Below are 27,439 nucleotides of genomic sequence, written 5' to 3'. Positions count from 1 at the left end.
AATGATTTTTGAACTTAACCTTCCTTCGCACAACCACTACACACCTACCAAAAATTATGAAGATTCATCAAAGGTTTCTCCAGTTATCATCTTGACATACATACAGACCCACCCTACAGCTGGAGTAACCGAAAACATAATCTTCTCGGCGAAGATAATAACGAATAATTGGCAAAATGGCGCGAGTGGGCGCGAACTAGACGCGAACTTGACGCCAACAGGCGCAATCACTGCAAATCTCATTTGTGTTGAATCTTAATCATTTTACATTGGTTATCAATTTAGTGACGAAACTGTGATTTTTAAGAAGGTTATCTTGTCAATTTGGGGCTGAAACTGTGGATGTGACAGTCCGGGCGCGGCCACTTTTTGCAGAGTTATTCTACGCATGTGACCGCAAGGAAAAATTCGGGAACTGTTCGCAAAGTTGTCGCAAATAGGCGCGGCCCAGAGAGATCCCCGCTTTACTAAAACATCCCAGATTTGTGAAATGTCCACAAATTCACAGACAAAACACTATAACATTTTTTTGGCATATGTAAAATCGGAGGCAAGTTCTAAGACACAACTCCATTTATAGAGAGGCGAGGGTACAAGCGGACTCGACATTAGGTCCGGGAGAGTTGGTTAAGGCGGAGAAGGCGTCGGTGGTTCTCGGGGAGAGGTCCGGTAGAGTGGGGGAGCTGGAGGTGCTGATTGGGCCGGAGAGGGAGGTGGGGGAGGCCGACACGCCCACGTCCAAGCTGACCCCAGAAACACCGTCTCTACCGTCGTCTGACAACCGCAGGGCGTTGCGGCGGTGTTTGGCGCGGGCGTTCTGGAACCAAACCTAAGAGACAAAATAAAATAACACGTGTGAAATATAGAAAATTAACTGACTTTGTAGACTCACGTACAGTCTACAGAAGTTCACTTATACGCCTAAAGCATTGCATTGTTTCGTCAAAACCATTGCAAAATGCACAAACAAATGTTAACGAGGACATCTGTGTACATTTACATTAACATCAATATACTCATACATTGTATACAGTTTTAGCCAGTTGAATGCATATTATTAGATCGATTGTTATTCATGTTATAAATAAGTTCTTTGAAATTGTTAAACATTAGAAATTGTCGATTGTTATGTATCTATAAATTGCCATACATTGTACCCGTTACGATTGTCAACCAATAAAATTCTTCTATCTGAGATTACAACGCTACAAATGTTTCAAAATTCCAATTGTACACCTGCGCCTGCAGATGAAAAACATACAAAACCACCCGCGAACATGGAACCCATTGTGTCATTCATTCACATCTTTGCATCAATCTATACAGTGTTAAAACAAGTTTTCCTATCCTGCAAGTCTCCGGTTACACCATTTTCTCTGCCTCACACCCTGCAATATGCCAATAATTGCCAACACACACAAAAACAAATACACAGACCGAAAACAACACATCCGTTTTCTTAGGTCGTAATCTTTGTTTCAAACCTTACCTGTAGGACTCTCTTGGTGAGTCCGGTCTTCTGTGCGAGCTGCTGAAGGTCCTTAGAGTCGGGGTTGTGGTTGATGGCGAAGTAAGACTTCAGCGTGCGGAGCTGGTGGTGTTTGAACGACGTCCGGATTCTCTTGGTCTTGGTGGCTCCATGGCCGTCAAGGTCAAGGTCATTCTCATTATCACTTGATCCTACAGAAGGAACAAGAGGTTCTTGAGTTATGCTGACTACAGGAGTCCGGAAACACAAACACACACACACAGACAGGCAGACACACAGACAGACACACAGACACACTCAAAACTGTATCTCCATATTTCATGGAGATAAATATGACGTAGATTCAGTACAATGACAACGACCTTTATTGCATATCCATGCCCAACGTGAGCTAAATGCATTAAGTAAGATAACTAAAATAAAACTGAACAGACGTTATGCTATATTCCATCTATTTCTACAGTCTCTTTCCTCTTCTGAAAACATGTGTTGACAAATTTGCAAAGTTTGTTTCATTATATTGTAGTTTCTAGATGACAAAATATACGTGAACATTTCGTACTTCTATACTTTACGCCTAACAGTTGGCCTTTGAATTACTTCCAATTGGTTCACACACGTGTATGTGTGTGCATGCGCATATGTGTGCGTGGGAGCGTGTATGCGTGTTTGTGCGCGCGTGCGCGTTTGTGCGTGTGTCTGTGTGTATCAGTGTGTGTGTATATATGCATGTATGTATGTGGGTCTGTATGTTTTCGTGTGTTTGTGTGTGTTTGCGTATGTGTGCGTGTTTGCTATCCGTGAAAGTCAGGATGCTTGCTACAATATAATGGTATCTTTAACGGTACGTGCTGAACATTACGTTATCTGTACTTTGTGAGGATAGAGCACGATCTCTCTGTATTGACATATTTTGGAGCTGGCATTTATTCCGTCATCCCCTGTTAAGAGCGCATATCGCACCGTGCCAAGACTTGTACCCGGTACTAAGATAAAGGCGTTACTTGACTCCTCCGAGATACTTTGAGGAAGCTGTAGCGACATGCGGCTCTTAAATGCCATTTCCTTTAGCGGGTGACGCCGACTGCCCGTGAACTCTACCTCCAAATTATTGATAAAACTGATATAAGCCACGCTAGGGCCAGATTTCCCAAAAATTCGGCTCGCGCGCTTTCATCTGTTCCGCCATCGAAGTCTTGGTGAGGCTGCGTGTCCTTTGAGAGGCGGTCTCCGTGACTTTCCGTGAGAAGTTGGCGAGGTTGGAGCGCGCGGCTGTTCATAGTTGCCTGCCCGGGTCATTCCAGATGAAATACAGTAGCCAACCGCCCCCGAAAACGCAACCAATTAGAGCCAGGGCACAATTTATGGCATCCCATAGAAGTTATGCATGATCTATCTTCCGTCTCAACCGACCTTACAGCTCAGCAATAAAGAACTCTAGCTATGGAAATACGCCCGGATTTGTCTGGAAAGACGTTATACAAATAAAGAGATTTGTGATAGAGATTGTGTATGAAGAGTTTTGAAATCCGCATTGGACGTGTTTCACACAACAAGCTTAAATAGCATGACTGTATCTTTTAGGATCAGAAAATTGTAGCAAGCACGCGCAATGAACAAAGGCATTGACTCGCAATGAAGTCATTTGTTTTTAGACAAATACAGACGAACTTTCATGCCAAGATACCTTACTACATATTCTTTATATCATGCCAATGGAGATTACTATTATGTTATAATAAAGAAATATTGAAACAGAGAACAGCCAGTGTCACAAGAAATTTGGATATTGTGAGCAATATCTAAAGACGTTTTCCGAATCTCAGCTGTTGTTTTCTTTAGTTCATAATTGCTTGATTCTAAATCATAATCTTAAGAAAGGTAACCGTTCTGTTTTAACAGTATAAAGACTTCTGACGCTAAAATGCAAAAAATTATATCATTCATAATTTTTGTTTGTCAAAGAGATTGTCTATTTTGTTCAGAACGAGTAGAATGAACGCACATCATTTAATTTGTTCACTTTTCAATTAAATGACCGAGACATTATGATGTGTGTAAACATTATATAGATTTCTATTGTCTTCTATGCCAAAATTTCTCACCAATGGATCAACAGAGCAAATGTAGTTTCCTATTGACAAGTGACGATCTCTGCATTGTAAATATAGGACAGTTCATAGATAAACGTACAATAAATGGCCAAGGTGTTCGAAATTCCACCGAACTATATGATGTTTTGTAGAGTAGATTAATATCGTAGAATTAATGTATACGTTGCTTTGCGTTGCGTTGTATGAATTGTGTGGATCATATTAGTCGTAGGCCGTCGTACGATTTTAATGTGGTAAAATTTTCAAGCAGGCTGTGACAGACACAGAATATCTCTAAAACAGCCTTTTCCGTAACAAAACAGAACATTTTTGTATCCGACACATTCACGACTATTTCAAGAATGCGATCATACGACAATCGTACGACGGTCGTGCGACTGATGTGACCGGTTCTTAATGAAGTTAGTACATGATTGTAGTACCTGGTACACTGCAGTAGGAGTCGGAGTCTCCTCTTTTTCTGGGCCGGCCGCGGTAGGACACGCCTCCGGGGCTGTGGTAGTAGGGGGAGTGGGGGAGAGGTTTGGAGCCCATGGCCGCGCCATACCTTCCGTCAGACCGCATAAACGTCTCGTAGTGATATCTACAGTAGATAGCACTGCCCTAGAAAATAAACAAACACTGTGTTATCTATACTGCAAGCGTTAAGGCTTTTGCTACCAGAAAAGGTACACAATCGTTTCTACGGCTTATAATATAATCTGATACCTACTTATCTATCTTCTTTCATATAATGCGACAATTATCATTATATTAATTTTTTGTCTCCTAGTGATATCTACAGTAGATAGCACTGCCCTAGGAAATAAACAAACACTGTGTTATCTATACTGTAAGCGCTATGGCGTTGCTACTTTAAAATTACACAATTATATAATCATATAATCTAATATTTACTTATCTATCTAATGTTGTAAATAAATAAATGTTGTAATATTATTATTATTAGTAGTAATCTTATCTTTCATAAAAAGCGACAGTTATCATCATATTTCATTTTTGTCTCGAAGTGGCATCTACAGTAGATAGCACTACCATGGAAAATAAACAAACACTGTATTATCTAATACAGTAAGCGTTCAGGCGTTTGCTACCAGAAAAGGTACACAATCGTTTCTACGGCTAATCATATCATCTAATATTTACCTATCTATTTAATGTAATAATACTTATTTAACATCTTTTCTTTCATATGAAGTGACAGTTTTAATTCTATTTCATTTTTGTCTCGTAGTGATATCTACAGTAGATGGCACTGGAAAATAAACAAACGCTGCATTGTCTATACAGTAAGCGTTAAGGCGTTTGCTACCAGAACAGGTACACAGTCGCTAATCATATAATCTAATAACTGCTTATCTATTTCATATGATAATATTATCTTTTCCTCCGCAAGAAAAGTGACCGTTATTATTCAGTTTTATCCTTCATGTAGTCATTTTATGTAGTCATTTGTCAAGAGAACAACGATATTGAGCTCGAGTTTTCTTAAATCGTAGGACATATCTATGTATACTGGAAGTGTAAGTGTAAGTGTAAGTGTTAGTATTAGTAGGTGGCAATACGTTGAATAGCTACAGTCATGTCTGGACAAAGACAGGAAGGTATAACATAGATAAATACAGATAGTGATAGAAAGATAGAAAGGAAAAACACATCAAAGCCGACACTTGTGCAACTTAACAGCGAGCTCGCTGTGACCTCGCAATATTTGACAGAGCGCTCATCCACTTTCATAGATAAAAACGAATCTTCTTACGCTCTGTGTGTTTTGTTGTCTTTAGATTATCGTCAAAACAACATAATTAAAGATATCTGACGAAAAATGAGGATTTCTATGCATCTAGTTAAGTTATGCACTCAAATATGAGTCAATAACATCGCCGGTTCTGTGTTCCGTGTACACTATTTGTTTACGCGATTTTTATCGTGATGGTGCAAACGGAAGAGACGGTGTTGAACCAGAGTCCTGACAACTAGATGACAAGATCGCGGGACAACAACCTCGTTAAGGTCAATTTCATCTTAGCCGACATGAAGTCTGTCAGAAACAGTTAAGACTTCAGTGGTCACTTCCACAGCCGCCATCATGTTCTTATTTCAAGTCCAGTCTAGGAACCTCTCCGTCTGTTTCACTCGGTAAAACGTTAGCCAAAATATCAATTACTACAAATTTTTCCTGGCGTCGCTACGAGAAAGAAATCGAATTGAAAGATGTTCCTGAATTATCACCCGCGCTGGAACCACATGGAGAGAAGAGTGGGTCCACTCGTTCTGTAAATGACTATATAGGATTATACATAATATCATAATGGCGGAAAACCCTTTGTGGTGTATGTGTGCCGACACTTGTGTAACTAAACGGCGACTTCGCTGCGACCTGGCAATATTTTACAGAGCGCTCAACGAATTCCATAGATGAAAACGAATCTTTTAACGATTTGCGTGTTTTGTTGTCTTTTCAGGCATACTTGTAAATTTAGCATGATATTTCAATTATGAAATGAAGGGTTATTTAAATCCAATTAATGTCGTAGCGAGGACGCAGTGCGATCGTCGTCTAGTGGAATTCGAAAGGGGACCTACGAGACTGGACGCGTGCTTCTTTCAGTGGACAGTTATTAATGATAATAATAATAATCTTCGACTCGGACGGAAAAAGGCGTCATACAATTCAGCACGCGTCATACATAAGGATCAAACAAATTCAGGGGGCCTTTGTGTCTAGGCTTGCCCTGCTTTCTGTTCAGGAGCCCTCTGAGGCCAATTAAGAACCCAGGTCATATATATAGGGTGGCCGCTTGTGGATTTTCTCCTCTGGGGTTTTAAGGGTAATAAAGGTCATTTTCTGGATATGGAAATCTGCTTTGTAATATATGATTTGAATCAGCTGCAGTGACAGGGCTAATACCGGTACATACAGAATTCAAATGAAAGTGTAGTTAAGTGTGTATGAATTATGCCTATACTACGTTGTCAAATAAATTTATTTCAAAAGTGTTGTTGTTTCAGAAAGTACAATAGAACTCTGCGTTGCGTAAGAAAGTATTCTAAAGTTTTGAAGCGATCCTAAAGCTCCTGTATTAGTGTTTCTCCTAGCTCTCAAACTCTCTATGCCTTTCTTTCTATGTGTCTTTCTGCCGTAACTGCCTCTGTTTGCCCCTGTCTCTGTCCGGTCCCCCGAAAGTACGAAATGGAACGAAATGGAACGAAATGGAACGAAATGGAACGAAATGGAACGAAATGGAACGAAATGGAACGAAATGGAACGAAATGGAACGAAATGGAACGAAATGGAACGAAATGGAACGAAATGGAACGAAATGGAACGAGCTAAAACATATGTAACATTATGAAATGAAATACCAGTAGATAGCGAAATATAAGGAACGTTGTAACATTCACAGTAGACGGGGACAGGAAGCAAATACATAATATAACGTGTTTTATTTCTTGAATCTATTTGATAATATTTAATATAACGTTTTTGCCGCGTTTGTGTGGCTAGATTCTTCCCTGAAAATGGGAGCGCCGCGTGCAAAGAGCTCGGCCGCTCTTCCTTGATTTTACCAACAACCTGCAAATGAACTGCTGCAAATAACAGGGAAAACAAGCAAACGGAATTGAGTATCGAAGTTAAGACTAGATTATACAGAAGTTGGTGGTAACATTGCATCTCATAAATATAATTCACCAAGAGGGCATGAGGCAAGCGTAACTTCATTATTTATACAGCGTGTTTGCGTGTTGTGAACTGTGAAGCCATGTCCTTCTCGTTCACACCCTCCCTTTGTTTTGTCGTGAACAAGGAAGCAGAAATGTCTCCAGCGGTAGTTCTCAGTCCACGTCCGTGATTGAATGGAGTGTGAAATGTCACATTGGTGACACAGCGCAGAGCTGCATTTGCACATCATTAACGAAAGGGTCCATTCTCCGACAGCCGACCAGCCGAACAATTGGTTGTATAAAAATCGTTGTTGCGGAGATATGCATATGCTACGTACTAGTTATGGACTAAAACCGTATATAGATAAAACTTGGACGTCGGAGTTTTATTCACCCTGTCGGTAGCACGCCCACGTGCACAGTTCTGATGCGCTGGCAACATTGGCGGTTCATTTGCATGCGGGGCTCCATTTGCAACACACAAACACGCTGTATAAATAATAAAATTACGCTTGCCTCATGCCCTCTTGGTGAATTATGAGATGCAATGTTACCACGAACCTCTGTATAATCTAGTCCTTACTTCGACACTCAATTCCGTTTGCTTGTTTTCCCTGCTATTTTCAGCAGTTCATTTGCAGATCGTTGATAAACACAAAGGAAGAGCGCTGAATCTCTTTGCACGCGGCGCTCCCATTTTCAGGGAAGAATCTAGCCACACAAATGCGGCAAAAAAGTTGTATTTACTATTATCAAACAGATTCAATAAATAAAACACGTTATATTATGTATTTGCTTCCTGTTCCCGTCTACTGTGAATGTTACAACGTTCCTTATATTTCGATATCTACTGGTATTTCATTTCATAATGTTACATACGTTTTAGTTCGTTCCATTTCGTTCCATTTCGCTCCATTTCGTTCCATTTCGTTCCATTTCGTTCCATTTTCGTTCCATTTCGTTCCATTTCGTTCCATTTCGTTCCATTTCGTTCCATTTCGTTCCATTTCGTTCCATTTCGTTCCATTTCGTTCCATTTCGCACTTTCGGGGGACCCTCTCTGTCTGTCTGTCTGGCTGTCTGTTTACCTGTCTGTCTGTCTGTCTGTCTGTCTGTCTGTCTGTCTGTCTCTCTCTCTCTCTCTCTCTCTCTCTCTCTCTCTCTCTCTCTCTCTCTCGCTCGCTCGCTCTCGCTCTGTAAGTTTTTTTTCTCTCTCTCTGGCTGCCTTTGTCTATATGTCAGGTCTCTTTCTGTCTTTCCCGGATTCTTTTTTTCCTTTTCTTTCATTTTCTGTCTGCCTCTCCATTTGTCACTTTTTTTATTTCTGTGTGCCTGTCCGTCTCTTTTTTTCTGTCTGTCTATTTCTTGCCGTTTCTATGTTTCTCTCTGTCAGTCTTTCTTTCTTTCTTTCTCCATGGCTACCTTTCATAGTCTGTTTCTGTCTCTGTGTTTTTCTCAATCTGTCTCCCTCTCTCTCTCTCTCTCCCCTCTCTCTCTTCTCCCCTCTCTCTCATGTTTCTCTCACCTGCATGCCAAACTCGTCCCCCGTGGTGAGTGCCTTGTCGCAGGTAACACAGGTGAAACAGGTCAGGTGATAGACGGAGTCACGTGCTCTCATCACCATCTCACGTGCCGTGATGCCCAGGTGGCACCGCCCGCACCGCTGAACTGCAAACCGTCTGGTAAACAATAACAAATAAACAAATGAATAACCAAACAAATAAAAACACATTCACACTCGCTCAGCCAACATGATATATGGTTTTCAAAAGCATGTATCCAAACCAGTTCATGTTAATAGTATCTATCTATCGACTTTAAAAGAAATATTCGTCTACCATCTTGGTACATAGTATGTCAACATTAACACCACATAACACACCTGACCGCTAGAGGCTGCGACGCGTTGCTTAACGACCAATTTCACATATCACTCTAAAAATTTCATAGAAAAAGAACAAGCTATTTTAACGTTTAATGAAGAAGATGACGAAGAACTTTATTGCCTGACAATTGAAACAGGTGCAATGTATGGCAACATGACAATTGAACCACTGTATTTCTATTGTCTTTTAAATCACTCTTTTACATCATGTATCAAATTCCAATTATGAAAGCAATCGTTACACAGATATGCAATTTTGGTCACAGTACAGTCGCTCAACAATCGCCTTCTAGTGGAAAGAGGGATTAAAAGGGCAACCGCTTGAAGGGACATTTGTTTTTCTAATGATCTATATCTTTCTCTCAAGTTCATTTTCAAGACAAAAGATTCTACATCGGAATGGAAACACGCGCATATTATAATAGCTTTCAGTAGCTTACATTTTGTTCGACACTAGTATTTGGCTTGTACCAGTGAATCAGATTCATTATAACCTATCAGAACAATAGACGAACGACCAATCGACGTGCGTTCTTCCTAATTGGATTAGATGCAAATGTCTCAAAACGTCAGAGTTGTTATAAGCCCCTTATGTCATTCCTATGGAATAGCTTACAGGGGAAATTCTAATTCATTATACTTGACAAGCATTTTTATTACACCTAACGTTAGTAATTCAAGAGTTGAGAAATACAATTAACCGGGAAAACACGTAGAGAGAGGTATGGGTGATATATGTTATATCTTTAAATCATACAAGAAAAATGGGACCAGCGTATAAAAGGCACCCAGAGCATTTTATGAGACTTGAAAATTGGAAATATTAATTCTAGTTGGTGTAATCTTTATGGAATTGACAATTAATGCCACTGTTTACCACATTTCCATTCGGATTTCTTTCCAAAAGTTCGCAAAAACGGCACAAAAATAATCTACATGGTTACCAGGTGTAATATTTTAGTTTCGCGCGCCTTCTGTAAATACTGTAAATACCATAGCCCTGCCCACCACCGTCAAAACGTAGAAATGCAAAATTGAAACATAAAAATGCAAATATTTGACGGACATGCAGTCACTCTCTCATTGGTCGAACCGCTAATTGTGATGGACAGTCAGGATCAGTCTATTAGGGCTTGGATTTTCTATCAGTTCTCACCACACAACGATATCGTATCTTTGCTCTTGTTATATTGATATGTATTGGTATAGTTTTATTGAAACTTACTATGTGTAGGAATGACTAGAATTGGAGTTTTTTAATTCAAGTTTCAAGCCTCATAAAATGCTCTGGATGCCTTTAAGCAATAAGACGGCACCAGGTCCAGTAATATGTAATTACATTTAATATAAGGGGAGCTTTTATTCTAATTGGTAAGAATTTGCTAAACAACTTCTCACTAACGTATATATATATACTTTTTGTCACACTCTAAGACTCGTTATTGAGGCCATTTCAAAAATGTATTGAATACCTGGATGTCCGAAGTGTGCATTCCTCGGAGATTACTGATTCTGTGTTTAGCATATCTCTTTAAATTTACAGTTCACTTTTCGATGTGACGGTCCTAGAGTATTCTCCAAGCAGGGGTTTTGGTCGGGGAGGGGGGGGGAGGTAGTGGCCGGTTTTTTTTTAACGTTGGCCAACGTAAAAAATCCCGGCCACTACTACCCCTCGACCAAACCTCTGCTTGGAGTATAGTCCTAGAGTGCCCAGTAGAGTTATAAGAGTTGGTGTTACTCAAATTTTAGTTTTAGAAAATTAACAGTCTTAAGAAACTTGTACTTGTACTGTAGCCGAAGCTCTAGAGTGGTTTACTGGCTATGCGAAACAAACAAACAAACAAACAAACAAACAAAAACAAAACAAGTTTCTCACCTGTAGTAGTCCTCTCTACAGTAGACCCTGCCGTCTTAAGAGAAACACGTCAATTCACAGTCCAACCGTACGTCACACTCACACCACAAACAAACAAACAAACAAACAAACAAACAAACAAACGGTGTCCCACCTGTAGTAGTCCTCTCTACAGTAGACCCTGCCGTCTTAAGAGAAACACGTCAATTCACAGTCCAACCGTACGTCACACTCACAGCACAAACAAACAAAGAAACAAACAAACAAACAAACAAACAAACGGTGTCCCACCTGTAGTAGTCCTCTCTACAGTAGACCCTGCCGTCTTAAGAGAAACACGTCAATTCACAGTCCAACCGTACGTCACACTCACAGCACAAACAAACAAACAAACAAACAAACAAACAAACGGTGTCCCACCTGTAGTAGTCCTCTCTACAGTAGATCCTGCCGTCTTTGGAAAAACATGTCAGTTCGCAATCTAACCGCACGTCACACTCACAGCACTTGAGACAGGCGGAGTGCCACTGGCGGTCCACGGCGTGGAGGAAGAACCGATCCTGAATCTTCTCCCCGCAACCTCCGCAGGCGATGGACCCCGGCTTGGTGTCCAGGTTTACCACTGGCATCGTCTGGGAAATAAAGAGATAAGATATCAAAACCGGAGACTCCGCTGCAGTACCGTAGAAAGCTACTAGGAGGCAACTAATCTGTGAATTTCTTCCTTTTCCCAATCCCTCCCAATACACTAAAAATCATAAAGATCCATCGTTGACTTCTAGATCTAGAGTTTTGTTGTTCACAAACACACACAAAAACATGGCCTTCTTGGCGAAGGTAAGCAGGCTTAAGAACATATCAACTACATTCAAGAATATGAACATCTTGACGTCCCTACGAACAACGGGAGATTTGAGACATGCAACAACTCAATGCGTTTTCCAATCATCGGTTGAAGATTTTGTCCCTCCGATACTTGTCCGGTACATTAGATAAAAGCCTGATTATGCCTGATTCTACATTTGATGCCAACAAGATCTCAGAACAATGGCATGCAATAAACAAGTCTGGAAAAATTTCAATGCTAACGATATTCCAAGTCGGATATACTGATTCTTTTCATATGTAAAATCTTGCATTAAAGAATATAGGTAGTCTTAAAGCTAGATAGAGAAAAAAATACATGGGCAAAAACGTTACAATACATAGTCGTAGGAAATCAAGTTGCTGACGTTGAATAAACAACAACAACAACATCAACTATATCATAGTTTACAAAAACGTCAAAAAACGTAACTTCGGATATCTTCTATTTTCCCGTATTGCAACGTTAAGTATAACGACATGTAGTAAACTAGATAAGGAAGACCTACATGTAAAAAAAAAAACGTTATGATAAATTGTCATAGATGGACAAGTAGCTGACGTTGAATAAAAAACAACAACATGAATCACAACAACACTCTCACAACAACAACAGATGTACCATGCGAATCTCTTCAAAGAACGACCGGTCGCCACTGCCGTCACATACATGCACAAAGCTTTCAAATGGCAGGAGAGAGAGGAAAGAGACGAAGACTTCTAGCCCACGACTTGAATCAAGACGGATTAAAGATGATAGAAATGTGCCATCATTCAGAGTCTGTCCGGGTGAGAGCGCTACAGGTGTTCGTAGGTAATGATGCCGCGGGAGACCGGCGCCACGCCGTCTCATGGGGGAGGCAAAGCCGGTAAACTAGCGGATCGCTCCGAAGAGAGATGGTCGGGGAGAGAGGTACTTCTGAGCGAAGATGATGATTAAGAGTTGGGAAAACGCAACTGTGGCTGCAAACTAAAAATGGAATCCTGGCGTCCAACAAACGCTGAGTGCATATTCAGTATATAACACCATTCGGTCAGGGTTTCTTTAATTTGCTCCGAAGATAGATATACAAGAGAGGTACTTCTGAGCGAAGATGATGATTAAGAGTTAGGAAAACGCAACTGTGGCTGCAAACTGAAAATGGAATTCTGGCGTCCAACAAACGCTGAGTGCATATTCAGTATATAACAGAATTTGATCAGTATGTCTTTTCGTAGCTCCGAAAGGAGATAAACAAGAGAGGTACGTCTGAGCGAAGATGATGATTAAGAGTGGGGAAAAACGCAACTGTGGCTACAAACTAAAAATGGAATTCTGGCTTCCAACAAACGCATATTCAGTATAACACTATTTGGTTCATAGGTCTTCGTTACTCCGAAGAGAGATAGAAGAGAAATACATTCAAGCGAAAATGATGATTAAGAGTCACAGATGGGAAAACGTAACTGGCTACAAACTACAAACTAAGAATGGAATTCTGGCCTCCAACAAACGCAACAATACGCATTTGTGATACGATATCAGTTGGTCAGTAAGTCTTCTTGTTTCATAAGCAAGGTATTGGTAGGAGATCAATGTACTTTGGGAGTTCGCATGATTTTTGGTCACAAAACGATCATAACCACACCTTGGTACCAATATGGGAAACAATGAACTTAGGATCACAAAACAAAAGCAACAGTAGCAACAAAGAGAATTGTGGCAAGAAGCTCAAATGTTAACCAAAACGTGGTTCTGAAAAATATTACAAGCTATGTCATCATATATTTGGATTATGTATTTTTATTTCTTATCCATCTACATAGATTGTTAACACATTATTTATCTAGATTGCAACACATTAGTAGATTGTTACTACTGTGTGAATTAGGTGACCACGAAAACGCATTGAAACATTCAGACATCAATTGAGATTAACATCCTCCCGTCTGAAAGATTACAGTACATTTCTGCCGTTCTCTCAGTTGGCCATAAATTTCTCGTAATTGTGCTCAGCAAAAAGGACTTCATCTCTATAAACAGTTTGATGAATATTCTGTTGAATACATGTACATTTTCAACAACCCACGCTTATAGCAACAGCAATTGCTGTGCAACTATTTTAGGCAAAAAGCACTATCTAGTATACATTGACCCATTCATACAAAACATATCACAAGAACCGAACTATTTAGACGGTTAACATAGAAATGCTGATTGGTTGATCCAACATTAAAATGTTTAAATGATAAAAGGAAAGGTGATATTCTCTATTCTTGTAGATCAAAAATGATTACGCGATAAGAAATAGATTTCTTTGTCTTAAGTTATTTTCTATGGTTTAGAAATTTGAAATATGTAATGCATACAAAACGTTCGGCACACAAACTATAGATTGGAATTACGAATGAAAACAAAGACTTTTAATAGGGGCAATAAAATGATTTAGGGCAAATTAAGGGCTATGATAATGACGCCAAAAACCGATCAAAATTCCCTAAAAATTACAATTGGGTAAAGATTTTGAGAAATGCAAAACAAAACAGTTACCTAGAATTTTCCAATATCCAAACCATGTCTTTTTTTCAATATTGTTTTAGTCCATTAAATGTAGAAGAATCTTGCCATAAGCGATTTGGTGGGTAAATACGTAAAGCATAAATGGCAACAATAATGAAATTAAATTAAAAAATCATACAAAAAAAACCTACGCTGTAAAAGTGCCGGTACACCATGGTGGATGTTGAACAAGCTGGGGAGAAATGAAAATAAATTCTCGCTCCTAGAAGTCGTTCTTGTGGCTTTTGTTCACTTTTGCCTGGTTATTATCAAGTAAAACGGTCGATGATTGGTTAGATCGTATCCTCAATTGGGTCATACCACTGGGTGTTTAGGGGAGAGGACGTCATTAAAAACAAGCGTGTTTGTGTCTGTTCATTTGAACTCCTCTCAAAATTTCCACGTGAGTTGATTCTGAAACTGTCTAATGTTTTTTACCCTACCATTTATGATGTTGTTTTGACTAGATCCCTTGGTCTATGACGACATTCTCTACTAAAAACAAACGTAATTAGCAATTAACGGAGCGCTTGTCCCTTTTTGCACGACCGCAGACGTCAAATCCAGGAGCATGAAACCGAGATATGTGTGAAGCTCCTTGCCCAAACGTTTGAATCGAAGGTTTTTCTGCGTGGTTAACATTGTTGTAGACCAAAAATAGTTGTGTTATCTAGAAAAGCATCTGTCCGTGAAAGAACACAAAACTAATAGAACTGATTGTTATAAAGTTTGATTTGTTGTTGCTGTTCGTAGTTAGAAACTGTAACGTTCTTCCTATTTATGTCTCAGGAATAAACTTGAAACAAGCTTTAAGCGTACCCGAATCACAACTACAAATAAGATGCCTACTTTGCAATGACTCCATTTTCTGTCTGATTCGTTCCCAGAAAAAGTATTAGGACGTCTTCTGAAGTTTTTAAATCCAACGGTAGCCCGGTTATAAAGGTCTACATGCACGCTCGAGATTCTAACTCCACCAACTTCCTTCAATCTTTGCTTTCAGAGCGTCTAAGAAGATATTCTTGCCCCCCCCCCCCCCCCTTCATCCACACACACTCTTCAACTGTCTATCGTTGGCATTGACGCTGTATGTACACCCGTATGTTGTATGACATGAATAACGTGCTATACTTACGGAGGCACAGGCCGGCATGTTGAGACCAGGGCGGTTGAAACTGAGTGTGTATGTGTGAAAGGAGACACAGTGCACCGTTTCCCCTCGCCCCCTCCACCCCACTTATGTTCAGGAAGTTTGTCTTGCTACTTTTTCTCACCCCAACTGGCTTCTGGTGGCGGACTGGGTAAACGTGCGAATCAGCTGGTCAAATAGTCTGCTGTTTGTTCTTCATCACCCAGAAATTAAAGTGGCCCTCCCCCCAATGGATTTACTCGTGTGCCGACGTTGAACGATAACCACGTTTTCTAGAAACAGTGGTCTAGGTTTGAGAGCAAGGAGATAACCATGCTTGACTACAATCTGACACAAATATATTAACATATAATATGTTGACATTATGAGCTTTGGCCAAATTTCGGTTAGCATAACTTTGTAATTTTCAGACAATTATTTTGGAATCGAAGTCACATAGGTGTTAAGTTTTTAATCTTTTTATCATTATCATGACTCAGAGGTTTCGTTCGCATTGTCACTTGACACCGTGTACAACAAGAAATCGAAGATTTCATACCACCCTGAAATGTTTCAGATTTTGTAAATTTCTTGATTTTTTCTTATGTGAATTGCTCGCTAAGTTTCTCTATATATTTTCTACTTATGCAACCATGTACCCTTCCCATCCAAGGGGAGCAACCTTCGGCCCGAATTAAGCCAGCTTTTACATTTTGCCAACTATTATTCGGTTACATCATCTTCCGCCTTACATCCTGCTGATCTAGGATATTCACACACTTAGACAAATAAACACACAGACGGAAAACAATACCTTCGTTTACATGGAGGTTATTGTATTTTTTTTAAGATGCACCAGACCTTGGTCACATTATCATATCTCAACCCAGGACCATCAATATGACGTCACTTCTATCACGAAGTGCATCATGGTACATACTGATATCTTGTCATATCAAAGTTTTTATATGTTCAAAGTAATGCTAAACATTTATTAGTTAAAACCCTTCCCAAACCTTTCAGTTTATGTGCACAATTCCGTTTCATTTAAGCCATTTGGCCATACAGTTGTGCAAGCACTACAGCAGGGGGTTAGTCCACTGGCAGTGGTGTGTGTTCAACTACCATTATACTCTTTCTCATAATTGCCAAGAAAAGTGTATACTAGTTTCTTTGATAGCGAGCACTCCACCCACAATATCATACCAATGCCAGACGCTCACATATAAAGTTTAAAACTGGGGTGAAAGTTACGGACTGTAAGGTGTATCCGATATCTTTTGGGTTAAGTGGGGGAGGGGGGTCCTTCAGATAACGCCTGTTTAGTATCTTACTAGTACCAGCGATGACATTTAAGTAGACCCCAGACTAGCCAAGCCACCACGTCCCTAACACAACACTTGTACGACAAATCCAGTAGCCGACCCTTGCTATTTGCACGTCCAAAACAATTTTGACTTGGCTGTTAGGTGCGATGCGGGACGTATTTCGGACCATTCCGGCATGGCGACACTGCCGGCCGGTGAAATATCTTGCATCGATCTGACGATTCCGACAAAACAAATTACAAGTTGGTCCGCAAATGTTGGGCGCTCAAATCGTCAGTGTTTCGACGTTGTGTGACATTTCCAAAAATCGACAGGGATGCGCACGTCAAACTCTGTTGCTTAGCGACACGTATCTTGTCCCGAACTGTACCCCGCTTCGCTACCGCGTGAGAATGTAGTCAGAGCTAAAGAGGGGGAGCGAACAAACACTTGACTGCAAACTGCGATGTTGTCCCCTCGCAATCCGCATTTATACAAAACCTAATGAAGTTAAACCCGAGTGTTTGCTGTCGTTGCCTTGACATATTTGCAGGGTGGAGTGGTGGGGAGGGGGACTGGCGGTTGGATACATGTTTCCCCATATTTGTGCACCTGTGACATGTACAACACTCAGGCTTCCCGCCCAACATTTCTGTGAAAGGGTTGATTGACGTCTTTGCAAGCGGTGGCTGAATGGCGGAATGAAGACTAGTTGAAAGACAAAAGGCAGGGCAGCTAGTGTCGAAATTCATAAGTCCACTCAAGCACTGGAATAATGCCGGGCGCTAACAAAGTTACTCAAACAATGTATTTTGACCCAGGGAACAAAACCTACGGCCTCTCTATCTTAAAGTTCACTTGTTTTCATTTACTGACAGCAAATGAGCACATTACAGGCACAGAATTATTATCATAATTACATAGACCATAGAATTGCAACATTTGATGAAAAAATTACGTTGAAAATCTCTAAAAGTGAGGGACTTTTCTCAACTCAATTATACCTAAGTCTAATCATTTTGACCGCTGGGGCACCAAAGAAGATCTGACAACTACTTTTTTTCCCACATAACTTGGTTTTCTATTTTTCTAAATGCTTATCTTAGTGTCTGATGCCTGTCTATTCCCTGATATTATCCTTCCATCTTTTCCGTTGCCTAGCCCTCTTTCTTCATCCAGTGAAAAGTTCTTTGTTTCAACTGTATAAAGACAATTCAAACTCTACAACTGGATAAAATTCCGGACGTTTCGAGTGACATCCATCACTCTTCTATAGTGTTACTAGAATGTACTGGTAATGATTAGTTGCCGTTTTTAAAAATTCAAACGAAATCATGCATTGCTCCTTGACATTGACTTTATTTGGACCCACAATTAGCTGTTCACATCCTTCTTTGATTTGATTTAATACATTGGTTTGACCAATCCACATCCTTCTTTGATCACAACTGTGCACTGAAAGAAGCCCAGTGGCCTACTCTTGGCTCGGAGAAAACCTACCACACACACGTACCCTCGTGCGAGGAAGAATAACATTTATACAGGAAGTGTGCGGATTTGTTCACGACCTGTTCACGATGTGTTCACGGAAAACAACAGACACAACGCGACAGAAATATGACACCGGAAGGGAAGCCAAGAGTAACAACCACATTTGAGGGAAATGTTTTTCTTGTTCTAAATATAACACTTCGATGTTACTACCTTAAACAAATTCGACTGTGTTTTGTTTTTACTTTGGAATCTTTCCCCAGTGTCAGTTGAAAGGACGCCCCCCCCCCCACACTTTTTGTAGAGTAGTTGTTACTCCCACAGACCACATACTAGAGACCGAAACAAAAGTGTTGTGAGTTCAGGAGGCACTTGAGTATCAGAGAAGGTATCAAACAACACTTTTGGGCAAAAAAGGTCTCAAATCACAGTTCTGTCAGTAAAACAAAATCATGCGTAGCACAATTTTGACCAAGATGGCCGTTTCTATTACAAACGAATTCTACTAGACAAAAAATTGTAATCATAAAAATAAAATAAACATAACAGATGACTTAATTTGGAATAAATATACAATTTAAAGGAGTCCTAAACTCCAGAGGGGAGAGTTATTTTCCAATGGATGATAATTTTAGGAAGTAGAAATGAATATTTTTTGCAGTATACGATAAAGTACAATGTGCCTGACAATACCTGACAAAAGTTAGATTACAAACAGAATGTCAGGGTGGTTAAGAAAAACTCGTCTTGCTATGTGTTCTTTTATATCTTATTAACAATTGGCCTTCTTATTGTGCTTAACCACCCTCATTTACGCCGAAAATATCCACGTTTAAAAATGTATGTTTACGCATAGGGAATACACTGGTAGGGTCTGCAGGGGTTTAGTGAGTATCATATTGTTAAAAAAAAAAACACCTTGTGTAATTTAACACAAGTGGAATTCTGTACAAAATCGGCTGATTATGTATTGATTGATACATAATCTAGTGGAAAATAACACCGCCTTCTGGAATTTAGGACTCCTCTAAAGAGACCATCCACTAATAACGTCCTGTGCACCAATTTGTGAGCACAGGGCTTGACCTTTGACATTACCCCTAATTCCAGGCGGTTTGGTATGTTACTAGCCAACACGACTGAAGGATGCTAAGAATGCACAAGTTGTTTCAAGGAGAATTTCGAAGGGCGTGTAAAATAAGCACAGAACTTTCTGACTTGCTAAGATCTTTCTATTCAATAGCTTTTAAGGAAAAGTTGTAGAGGTTTTCGTAATTTTCCAAGCCTGACCCCTTTGTTATGATAATCTATAGAATAAAGCTATGTGGTGTGCATCCTGAATATCTGTAACTTAATTTTCCCACTATTTGAATTGTTGAACGTTTAAGATTATCAAATGGTGTGTAAAATCAAACGAAACACACAACGCGTGCGTCATATGAATATACTTGGTCAATGTGTTACATGTAACGTTAACGTTGTACACGAACTCGATATTCATTTAAGATATATACAAAAATGAAATCCTTGAAAACTTACAAATAAGTGTTTGTTACATTAATATTATTACACATTTCTACGAAATGTGGATATGGGACAGAAATGAGAAATCTAAATGCTACTCGGGGGTTCGCGCTAACAACTAACAAAAATGACAAATTTCTTAAAAACAACGAAAGTTCTGCTGCAGTACCGAGGAAAATCGCCAGTATGCTATAATTGACCTTGACCTTCGTCTATATCCTCACAATCCATCTTGAGGTTATTAAGTTATGCTGACCACAAATGAACGGAAACACAAATGTAACACACACACAGACCCACACAGCCCGTATAGACGAACGCACGTACACACACGCACGTACACACACACACACACACGTACGTACACACACACACACATACACACACACACGCACGCACGCACACACACACAAGCACACACACACACACACACACGCACACACACACACACACGCACGCACACACACACACGCACACACACACACACGCAAGCACACACACACGCACGCACAAACACACACACACGCGCACACATGCACTCACACACACACGCACACACACACACACACGCACGCACAACAAGTATCATACCTCCATTGTTTCACGGAGGTAATAAATGCATCAGACGATAGAAAATTATACTTGAATGACTTTTGCTTGCACAAATCTTCCGGATAATGTTACATTTAGCATATCAATCAACTTATAATGCTATGATATTCAACTGCATTGCAACAAATATTTCCGAACGGCTTGATATTTCAATAATCCATTGGACAAAGTTTTATTTCTTCTTGACTTAGTTCTTTGGTGTTTTCTGAAGTGAGCGAGGCACGTGTATATGTTGTAAGCGTGGCTTATATAACCACTGGAGAAGAAGAAAAACCAGCAACAGTGTCGGGTTGGAGGCAATTTGTTCCCATATATCAGTTCATTACTTACGACTCAGCTGTGTTCCTTGCCTAATTGGCGCTCCTCTACAAGCGGGATCTGTGCAAATGAATGGTCACGTTGCCGAGAAGACGACAAAACAAGCCGCTAACAAGCTCTACCTGTTCCCTCGAGTGGCTAAGGAATAATAATAACAATAACGCAGGCAGACAGATACGTTTTCTGATTTGCTCGTTATACTGAAGAAAATGTTATGTTGTCGCAAGGACGTGGTTGAGGGAGTGCAGATATAGCGCAGCTGCGTAGAAGGATAGTTAGAAACTCAAGAAAATAGACAAAAAAACTTAATACAACAATGCAATGGTTCCTCTTATTATCAATGTAAAAATCAAAACGATAGAAAAAAATATCATCTATTGTATATTTTCATAAAGAGCCTTACTGTATATAATGGTCATCCGATGTAGTGAAGGTATTATGCCATTTGATCAGAAACGACAGACGTATAATTAAGAAATACCTTAAATCCAGTTATTTATGATCTAAATAGGATCATCCTGCAATAGTCCTGTTCTCATACAAATACCAGTGCCGTAAATGTGTTACTTTTACCTAACTGAAATGGCGGAAGTATTTTAAAGGGCTGTAATATTGGTTACTTCACAAGCGATAAAAAGACAACAAAAAGAAAGCATAATTATAACCTAACTGTGTGGCATTTCAAGATAGAAAAGTATGATTACCTACTGTCTTATTTGTATGATGAATAATCACGAATTACGTACACAAAGAGAATTTAAGTTATTATGAACAATACTGCATACCTCCTATCAAATGATGGTTTAAATATCATCCCATTTTCAGATGTTAGCGTTGTTGAATTGAACTGCAATGAGGAATCAGTTATATGTTAATAAATCTAGCGAGTTAGAATGGTCATGTATTAATCAATAAATGATTTATGATAACAAACCTGCCATACATACATGCATGACAGTAACAAACATCCCGCAACCACACACGTACGAATTGTCGTAGGCCGTCGTACGATTTTGACGTACGATTTCGTCGTAGAATTTTCAAGCAGGCTATGACAGAACCAAATAAAAGCAGACCAGAATTTTTAAAGGAAGCATTTTCCGTAACTGGACAGCTGAATATCGAGATCGTACGACACACTCACGACTACCCCAATAATTCCCGCAGTTCGCAATCACACGACGATCGTACGACTGAATATAACCGTCACACAGTTTAGGATGAAGTTATGATCAGACCTACCTGTAGTCTAGAACGTAGGCTTCTTAGGGCGACAATAAGACACTGTGGTTCCTACCCAGCTCAACGCGGACTATGCTCTGTCAGACTGTGAATGTATCCACCTCACCCCTACTGTCCGGCACTGATACCTTTAATCTCAACTAAGCCACAAACACGACTTGAAGGGGATCGCTAATCCGTCTTTAATCTCTATGAACAAAGGGTGGCATGGTGCCGCTCATTATAACCCGGACCCCAGGACTACAACAATAACAAAAGGGGGGTCATTACAAAGATTTGTCCACAGTAATGTTAAAAAACCCGTGAAGGGGTGAAAGTAGTTTTTTTCTAAGGACCAGCCCGCTTGTGGTATACGGGAAGTCACGGGGGAGCCGCCGGGTCTAGAGGGACTCATTTACGGGAAGTACCGCTGAGATAATTGGTACGGAGTTATGGATGACATGATGCTGAGAGAAATGAGAAGCGATCGGCGCTTCCGTATGTTCGGTTACTCACATTGTACGGCAGGTGCAAGAGGATGGCACTAGCGAACATTCAGGTCGTTATCTAGTCATTATCTAACTTTCACAGATGAGCAAATGTCAAACGATCAAACTGTGTATATCCTTACTTTAACATCTCCGTAGAAAGGAAGACTCATTTATCTTTCTTTTTACCTCTCTCCTTCATGAAACTTACATGGAAAAACGTTTTCCTCATATTTCAAAGATAGGTAACTTCAGGTACGTTATATAAAGATGAACGAAATGTTCTCATTTTGAAGAGACATACCCATCTCTGACTTTCTTGATCTTGAAATGTCTGTTAACGGTTACCACATTCAAGAGGGTAAAAAAGTACGGACGAAAGTGTCTTTATCTTGTAATGAGTACTCTACAATATATTTCAATGGTTCTCTAATTCAAGACGGTCCAAGGGAGCGAGCAGGGCATATGAGAAAAAATGTTCAAACTTATATAACTAAATGATCCATTAAAATTTGTATCCAATGTTCTAAAAGGGAAAAGCGTGACGTCAAAACAACAGGCCTTTTTGTTATATAAGCAATAGAAATAACTGTTAATGATCATGTTATCTAAGATAAGAAAATATGACGCACGGTTATGTAAAGAAAGGAGCTTTCTAAGAATAATTCTCAATAGTGGTTTCATTCAAGATGTTCGAATTTGAAATGGGCAGTAAAGAAAGGAGCAAAAGGACATCGTGTACGTCAAAAGATATTTTATATATTTTCTGACGCAAATTGCAACGAATGGTCGTCCAACAATTATGCCCCCCCCCCCGCTCAGGCCTTTCAATGAATGAAAAAGCGATATCCAACTAGCGTTCGTAATACATCCTCTGTAAGTCGGTTGTAGTCGCTTTCCACTGTAGTTGGAGCGAATTTCATTCAGTGCATTCTTTTAAAAATTCAGTTGTCCTTTCAAACCATACTTAGACATCAACTTAAATATTCCAATTATAGATTTATAGGTTATGCAATTCAATTTTCTAAATGGTGGAGAGAGGGACTAATTTCTATCCGTCGTATCTTTAGTATTGGTATTGTCATCAACACGTTCTATATAAGGTTGATAGTCGCGATTGTAGTCGATAGGATAAATTATCTTTATTGTCTTTACTTCTTCTCTTGATATGTACAAAGCGCCAGAGATATATTTTCATTATGTTACTACCAGAAATATTCTTAAACTATTGTCTAGGACCAATGTTAACTGTCAGCAAAACGGTATGTATATGGCTGCTGGAAATAGCTAAACATTGCTAGGATAAGTTACATATGAACAAAAATTTCTTAAACAATTTCAAGCCGTTGAATAGAAAAAAATGACAATTTTTGTCCTTAAAAAGCAAGTAGTAATACAGATAGATAACTTAAAAAATTCAGTTTTTTTTTACATAGTAGATATATCTACGCTTTCATTTTAGCTTCAAAGTCTGAAAAAAATTAGAAGACGATTTTCTAATTATTTCTTTTGTCGCTTTTTCTTATGTTGTAGCATTGCATGAGCAATATATCAAGTATTTGCCCGCAGCTACGCGAACCAGCATAATCATGTTGCACAATTAAAGCAGACAGAGCGCATTGTTTTCTGTGATCCGTACCGTATGCGTGTTCAACTTCTTCCCATTCAGTCTCAATCCATTACAACAATACATTGTAAAGAAGAATCGAAGATGATTGAATTAATGAATTAGCCAATCAATGATCCGAAACACCCGTCAATTTTAGTCGAAATTTGGAAGGAGGAAAACTAAACAGCTGCATGGAACAGACGAGGCGGAACCTTAAGCTAATTATGCCGGAAAATATAGGAAATTCTTGGCAAAGCAACACAAGAAAAAAGAAAAACAATTCTAGATATAAAATAAAATAAAACACAAATAAAAACGATAAACAACCGAAATTAAAACAAGACAAATCAGAAACATTTTTTTCTGTGTGATAGACATGGGTTTAGTAGTAGCAGGTGAATTTTAAACTAAAGAGGGGCCCGCAGAGAGAAAACACGGGCGGGGAAAATCGCGATTTCACGGGCCCGGCCCGACCGTATGTCGCTGCATCTGCTAACGACCAGCTTCTGACATGTATTTCCTAGTACTTCTAAATTTGATGGATGTTTTCGAGTCTATTAGGTCTATTTGGGACAACCCTGCCGATACACATGCATTATATAAACACGCATTTGATGGACAAGAACGTATGATCCGTATTAAAACTTCCGGATTTCGATTTGTAGGAAAAACAACATACACTGCTACTAGTAAATTTAGGCAGAGGGCAGCAAATAAAATAATAAAAAATAATGATAGAAACAGAAAATAGAAAAAACACAAAAATAGTTTCATTTTTCGTAGAAGCGTTTTCGCCTCATTTCAGTATATTTCTTTAGTTTTCAAAAAATGTCTAACGATATAGGTGAGATATAGGCCCATATGGTACCAACGGGATTTTGAGTACGGGTGTCTCAATCTCCCTTCGTCTAAACTATTTCAGTATAGATTTCATTTGTATAAATATTATATAAGTAGCAAAAAAAGGTAGTACGCCTTGAAATATTGTGGAGAAAGAGGGTGGGGGGCTTACCTAGACTAGTAGCAGCGGAGAGACTACGAGCGGTGGTCGGGACGCCTCCCTTCTTTACCCGCCTGAGTTCGAACACGGCGCCGGGACAAGTAGCCAGACAATTATACACCACAGGTAGCAATTTTAACCCTACACACACGCACTCACACATCCACACTCAAAGGTCTGAGTGGGTACTGTACCTACGGCGCTGTATTGTTGCAAAGGAAATTGAAAAATACCGCAACGGATTATATATCTTCAGTAGACGAGTATGGCGCTATGCGCCTGTATCCGACATGTAATGTGTATGTTACTGACATGGAAAGAAAACGGAACTTCGCCACTGATAGAGGTTTGTTTGTGAACAAAGCGGTCGGAATTTGCTTCAATTTGCACAAGTTCTTAGACGAAAGATTATCTTTTGTTAATTTCACGGTCCACCGATGATCGGACGGGTTTCTCTATGGCCAAAACCTACAACACATGCGTGTAGGTACCCCGACACCCGCCTACTCTTACTACATGTTATCATAACATTTCTACAACAAACTACGCTACAATGTTGTTACCTAAAATTAAACATCACAGCGTTTTCTGTTGTCTTTTCAGCTTAGGAAACACCAGTCGTGAAAATTAATGATCCGCGGGTCGTTAAAATGCTATCAATCAATGTATACATGTAGTTTGTACGGTTTTGTGTGTGTCTCTACGGACGTGTAACATCCAAACGCCATTCTTACCCCCCTTATCTATCACTGTTGTCAAACACACGTCTATCAATTTTAGATATTTAAATTGTTGAACAGATAATCTGTTCGGACATGTTCAATCAATTGTTTATGGTAAAGAATAAGTTGAAAGAAAAGAATATACTTAGAAGAGGAAATAATTCACTGCGGCGCAGAAGTAAGGGAGCACTATTGAGCACAAGATTGGTCTGTGCGCGGGGTTAGATTGTCTGGGTCCCAGGCGCCGATAGGACATACCTACAGTCCCATAATCTTCCGTGGAGCCTGTTCCAGACTAGTTTTCTCATCATTATTGCGGCGGGGGATCAGATTAATATCTTTGCGTCATGGCGGAAGTATTTCTAATCAGAGGGAAAAAAGAAAACAGATTGTGGCAATCGAGATAGCACAACGAGTGATCTACGGGGCTTTTCTGCAGTCGTTTTCTCGGTAAAATCTCGTTGTCGCGAGAAACGAACTTCGATATTTTCTGTTATCGGGGACGGATTAGGTTGTTAGATGGGTAAATGGGTAGAAATAATAGTCTATGAATGGCTTGAACATACATGTATAAGATCGACAAGTCTCCACACATAATTTGTGAAGTGACACCACTGACTTGAAAAATTGCGATTCGATGCACAGATAGACGTTGGATGATATATTTTGTAATATCTCTCCATCCATCCATCTATCTTATCGTCTGTTATAAGATAAGATATCGCACGACCTCAAAAGTAACGTATGGTTTCATTGGATATTGAGAATAGATAGTATCAATCCAGACTGGCAAGACCATATGTGCTGCTGTCTACTTATAACATACTGCCACAGGAGAAAGGAATAACAAACAACTTTGTTAAATGATTGTGTGAAATAGCAGCCTACCTGAAGACGTTTAGACAGGTAATAAGACGGAGACAGACTTGAAGACAAGGAGAGAAGGTTGCAGCGTCTCCGTGCTCTGGACGTCTGACAGTATCATTAAGGCTTCGTCCGTACAAGACCCTTTGAACGTCAAATCAAAGCCTCGCCTCGGTACCCTTGGGTAAAGCGAACCTCTACCGCCCGAACTAACGCAATTCTACCGCTTGGGTTCAACCTACCTTGATCACAGATGCGCCTTGGATACTCTTGGCTTCCTTCGTACACATGGTAACAACAGTCCAGCAATGCTGCCGCTTTCTACCGTACAACAACATTAATGTATAGTCATGTACCCTATCCACCCGGCATTCGGCTACAAACCCACGTCCCTTCAATGTAACAACTCCCTTACATGTGTACCTCAGGAGTTTAGCCAGGGCAAATATTTGGCAACCGTCTCCTGTTACTAGAGAAAGTGTCGGGCACTACAACAACCCCCACTCTCTAAACAGCGAGGTTTTACTCCATTACACTTGTGTGGCCGATGGTCAACATGGTCTCTCGCAGCGGCCATGAATGGATGGAGGTTCAATCGGGCTTTATATTCTTTTTCAGTACCGAATAGTGAAAGGTTTTTTTAAAAAGAGATTCCCGCTGGGCTAGAATTGTGGTACAACTAACGGCACGCCGATTGTAATAAGAGTGTTTGTCAGTTCTTAAGTATAACCGGTGTGGTTCG

The 27,439-nt window shown here is 39.8% G+C and overlaps 1 protein-coding gene across 1 annotated transcript; it reads right to left on the bottom strand.

Annotated features, from left to right (window-relative positions):
* Nucleotides 1–384: 384 nt before the first annotated feature.
* On the bottom strand, nucleotides 385–27,210 carry LOC136442370 (LIM/homeobox protein Lhx2-like). Its single transcript, XM_066439181.1, has 6 exons — nucleotides 26,940–27,210; nucleotides 11,430–11,641; nucleotides 8,795–8,948; nucleotides 4,026–4,206; nucleotides 1,490–1,680; nucleotides 385–829 (listed from the first exon to the last, which is right to left on the bottom strand). Exons 1-6 carry the CDS (start codon nucleotides 27,033–27,035, stop codon nucleotides 575–577), a joined length of 1,089 nt encoding a protein of 362 aa, XP_066295278.1. The 5' UTR covers nucleotides 27,036–27,210; the 3' UTR covers nucleotides 385–574.
* Between the last annotated feature and the right edge of the window lie 229 nt (nucleotides 27,211–27,439).

The sequence above is a fragment of the Branchiostoma lanceolatum genome, chromosome 9 (genome assembly GCF_035083965.1).
Source record: "Branchiostoma lanceolatum isolate klBraLanc5 chromosome 9, klBraLanc5.hap2, whole genome shotgun sequence".
NCBI classification, from domain to species: domain Eukaryota; kingdom Metazoa; phylum Chordata; class Leptocardii; order Amphioxiformes; family Branchiostomatidae; genus Branchiostoma; species Branchiostoma lanceolatum.
Note: the sequence above shows the minus strand (reverse complement) of the source record. Positions and strands in the feature narration are given on the sequence as shown.

Excerpts from the sequence above, each read along its gene's own strand:
- LOC136442370 (XM_066439181.1), bottom strand. The coding sequence starts at position 27,035 with ATGTTGTTGTACGGTAGAAAGCGGCAGCATTGCTGGACTGTTGTTACC. Across the intron at positions 8,949-11,429 it reads TGTAGAGAGGACTACTACAG|ACGGTTTGCAGTTCAGCGGT; the intron begins GTGGGACACCGT and ends ATTGTTTACCAG. Across the intron at positions 830-1,489 it reads TCACCAAGAGAGTCCTACAG|GTTTGGTTCCAGAACGCCCG; the intron begins GTAAGGTTTGAA and ends TTTGTCTCTTAG.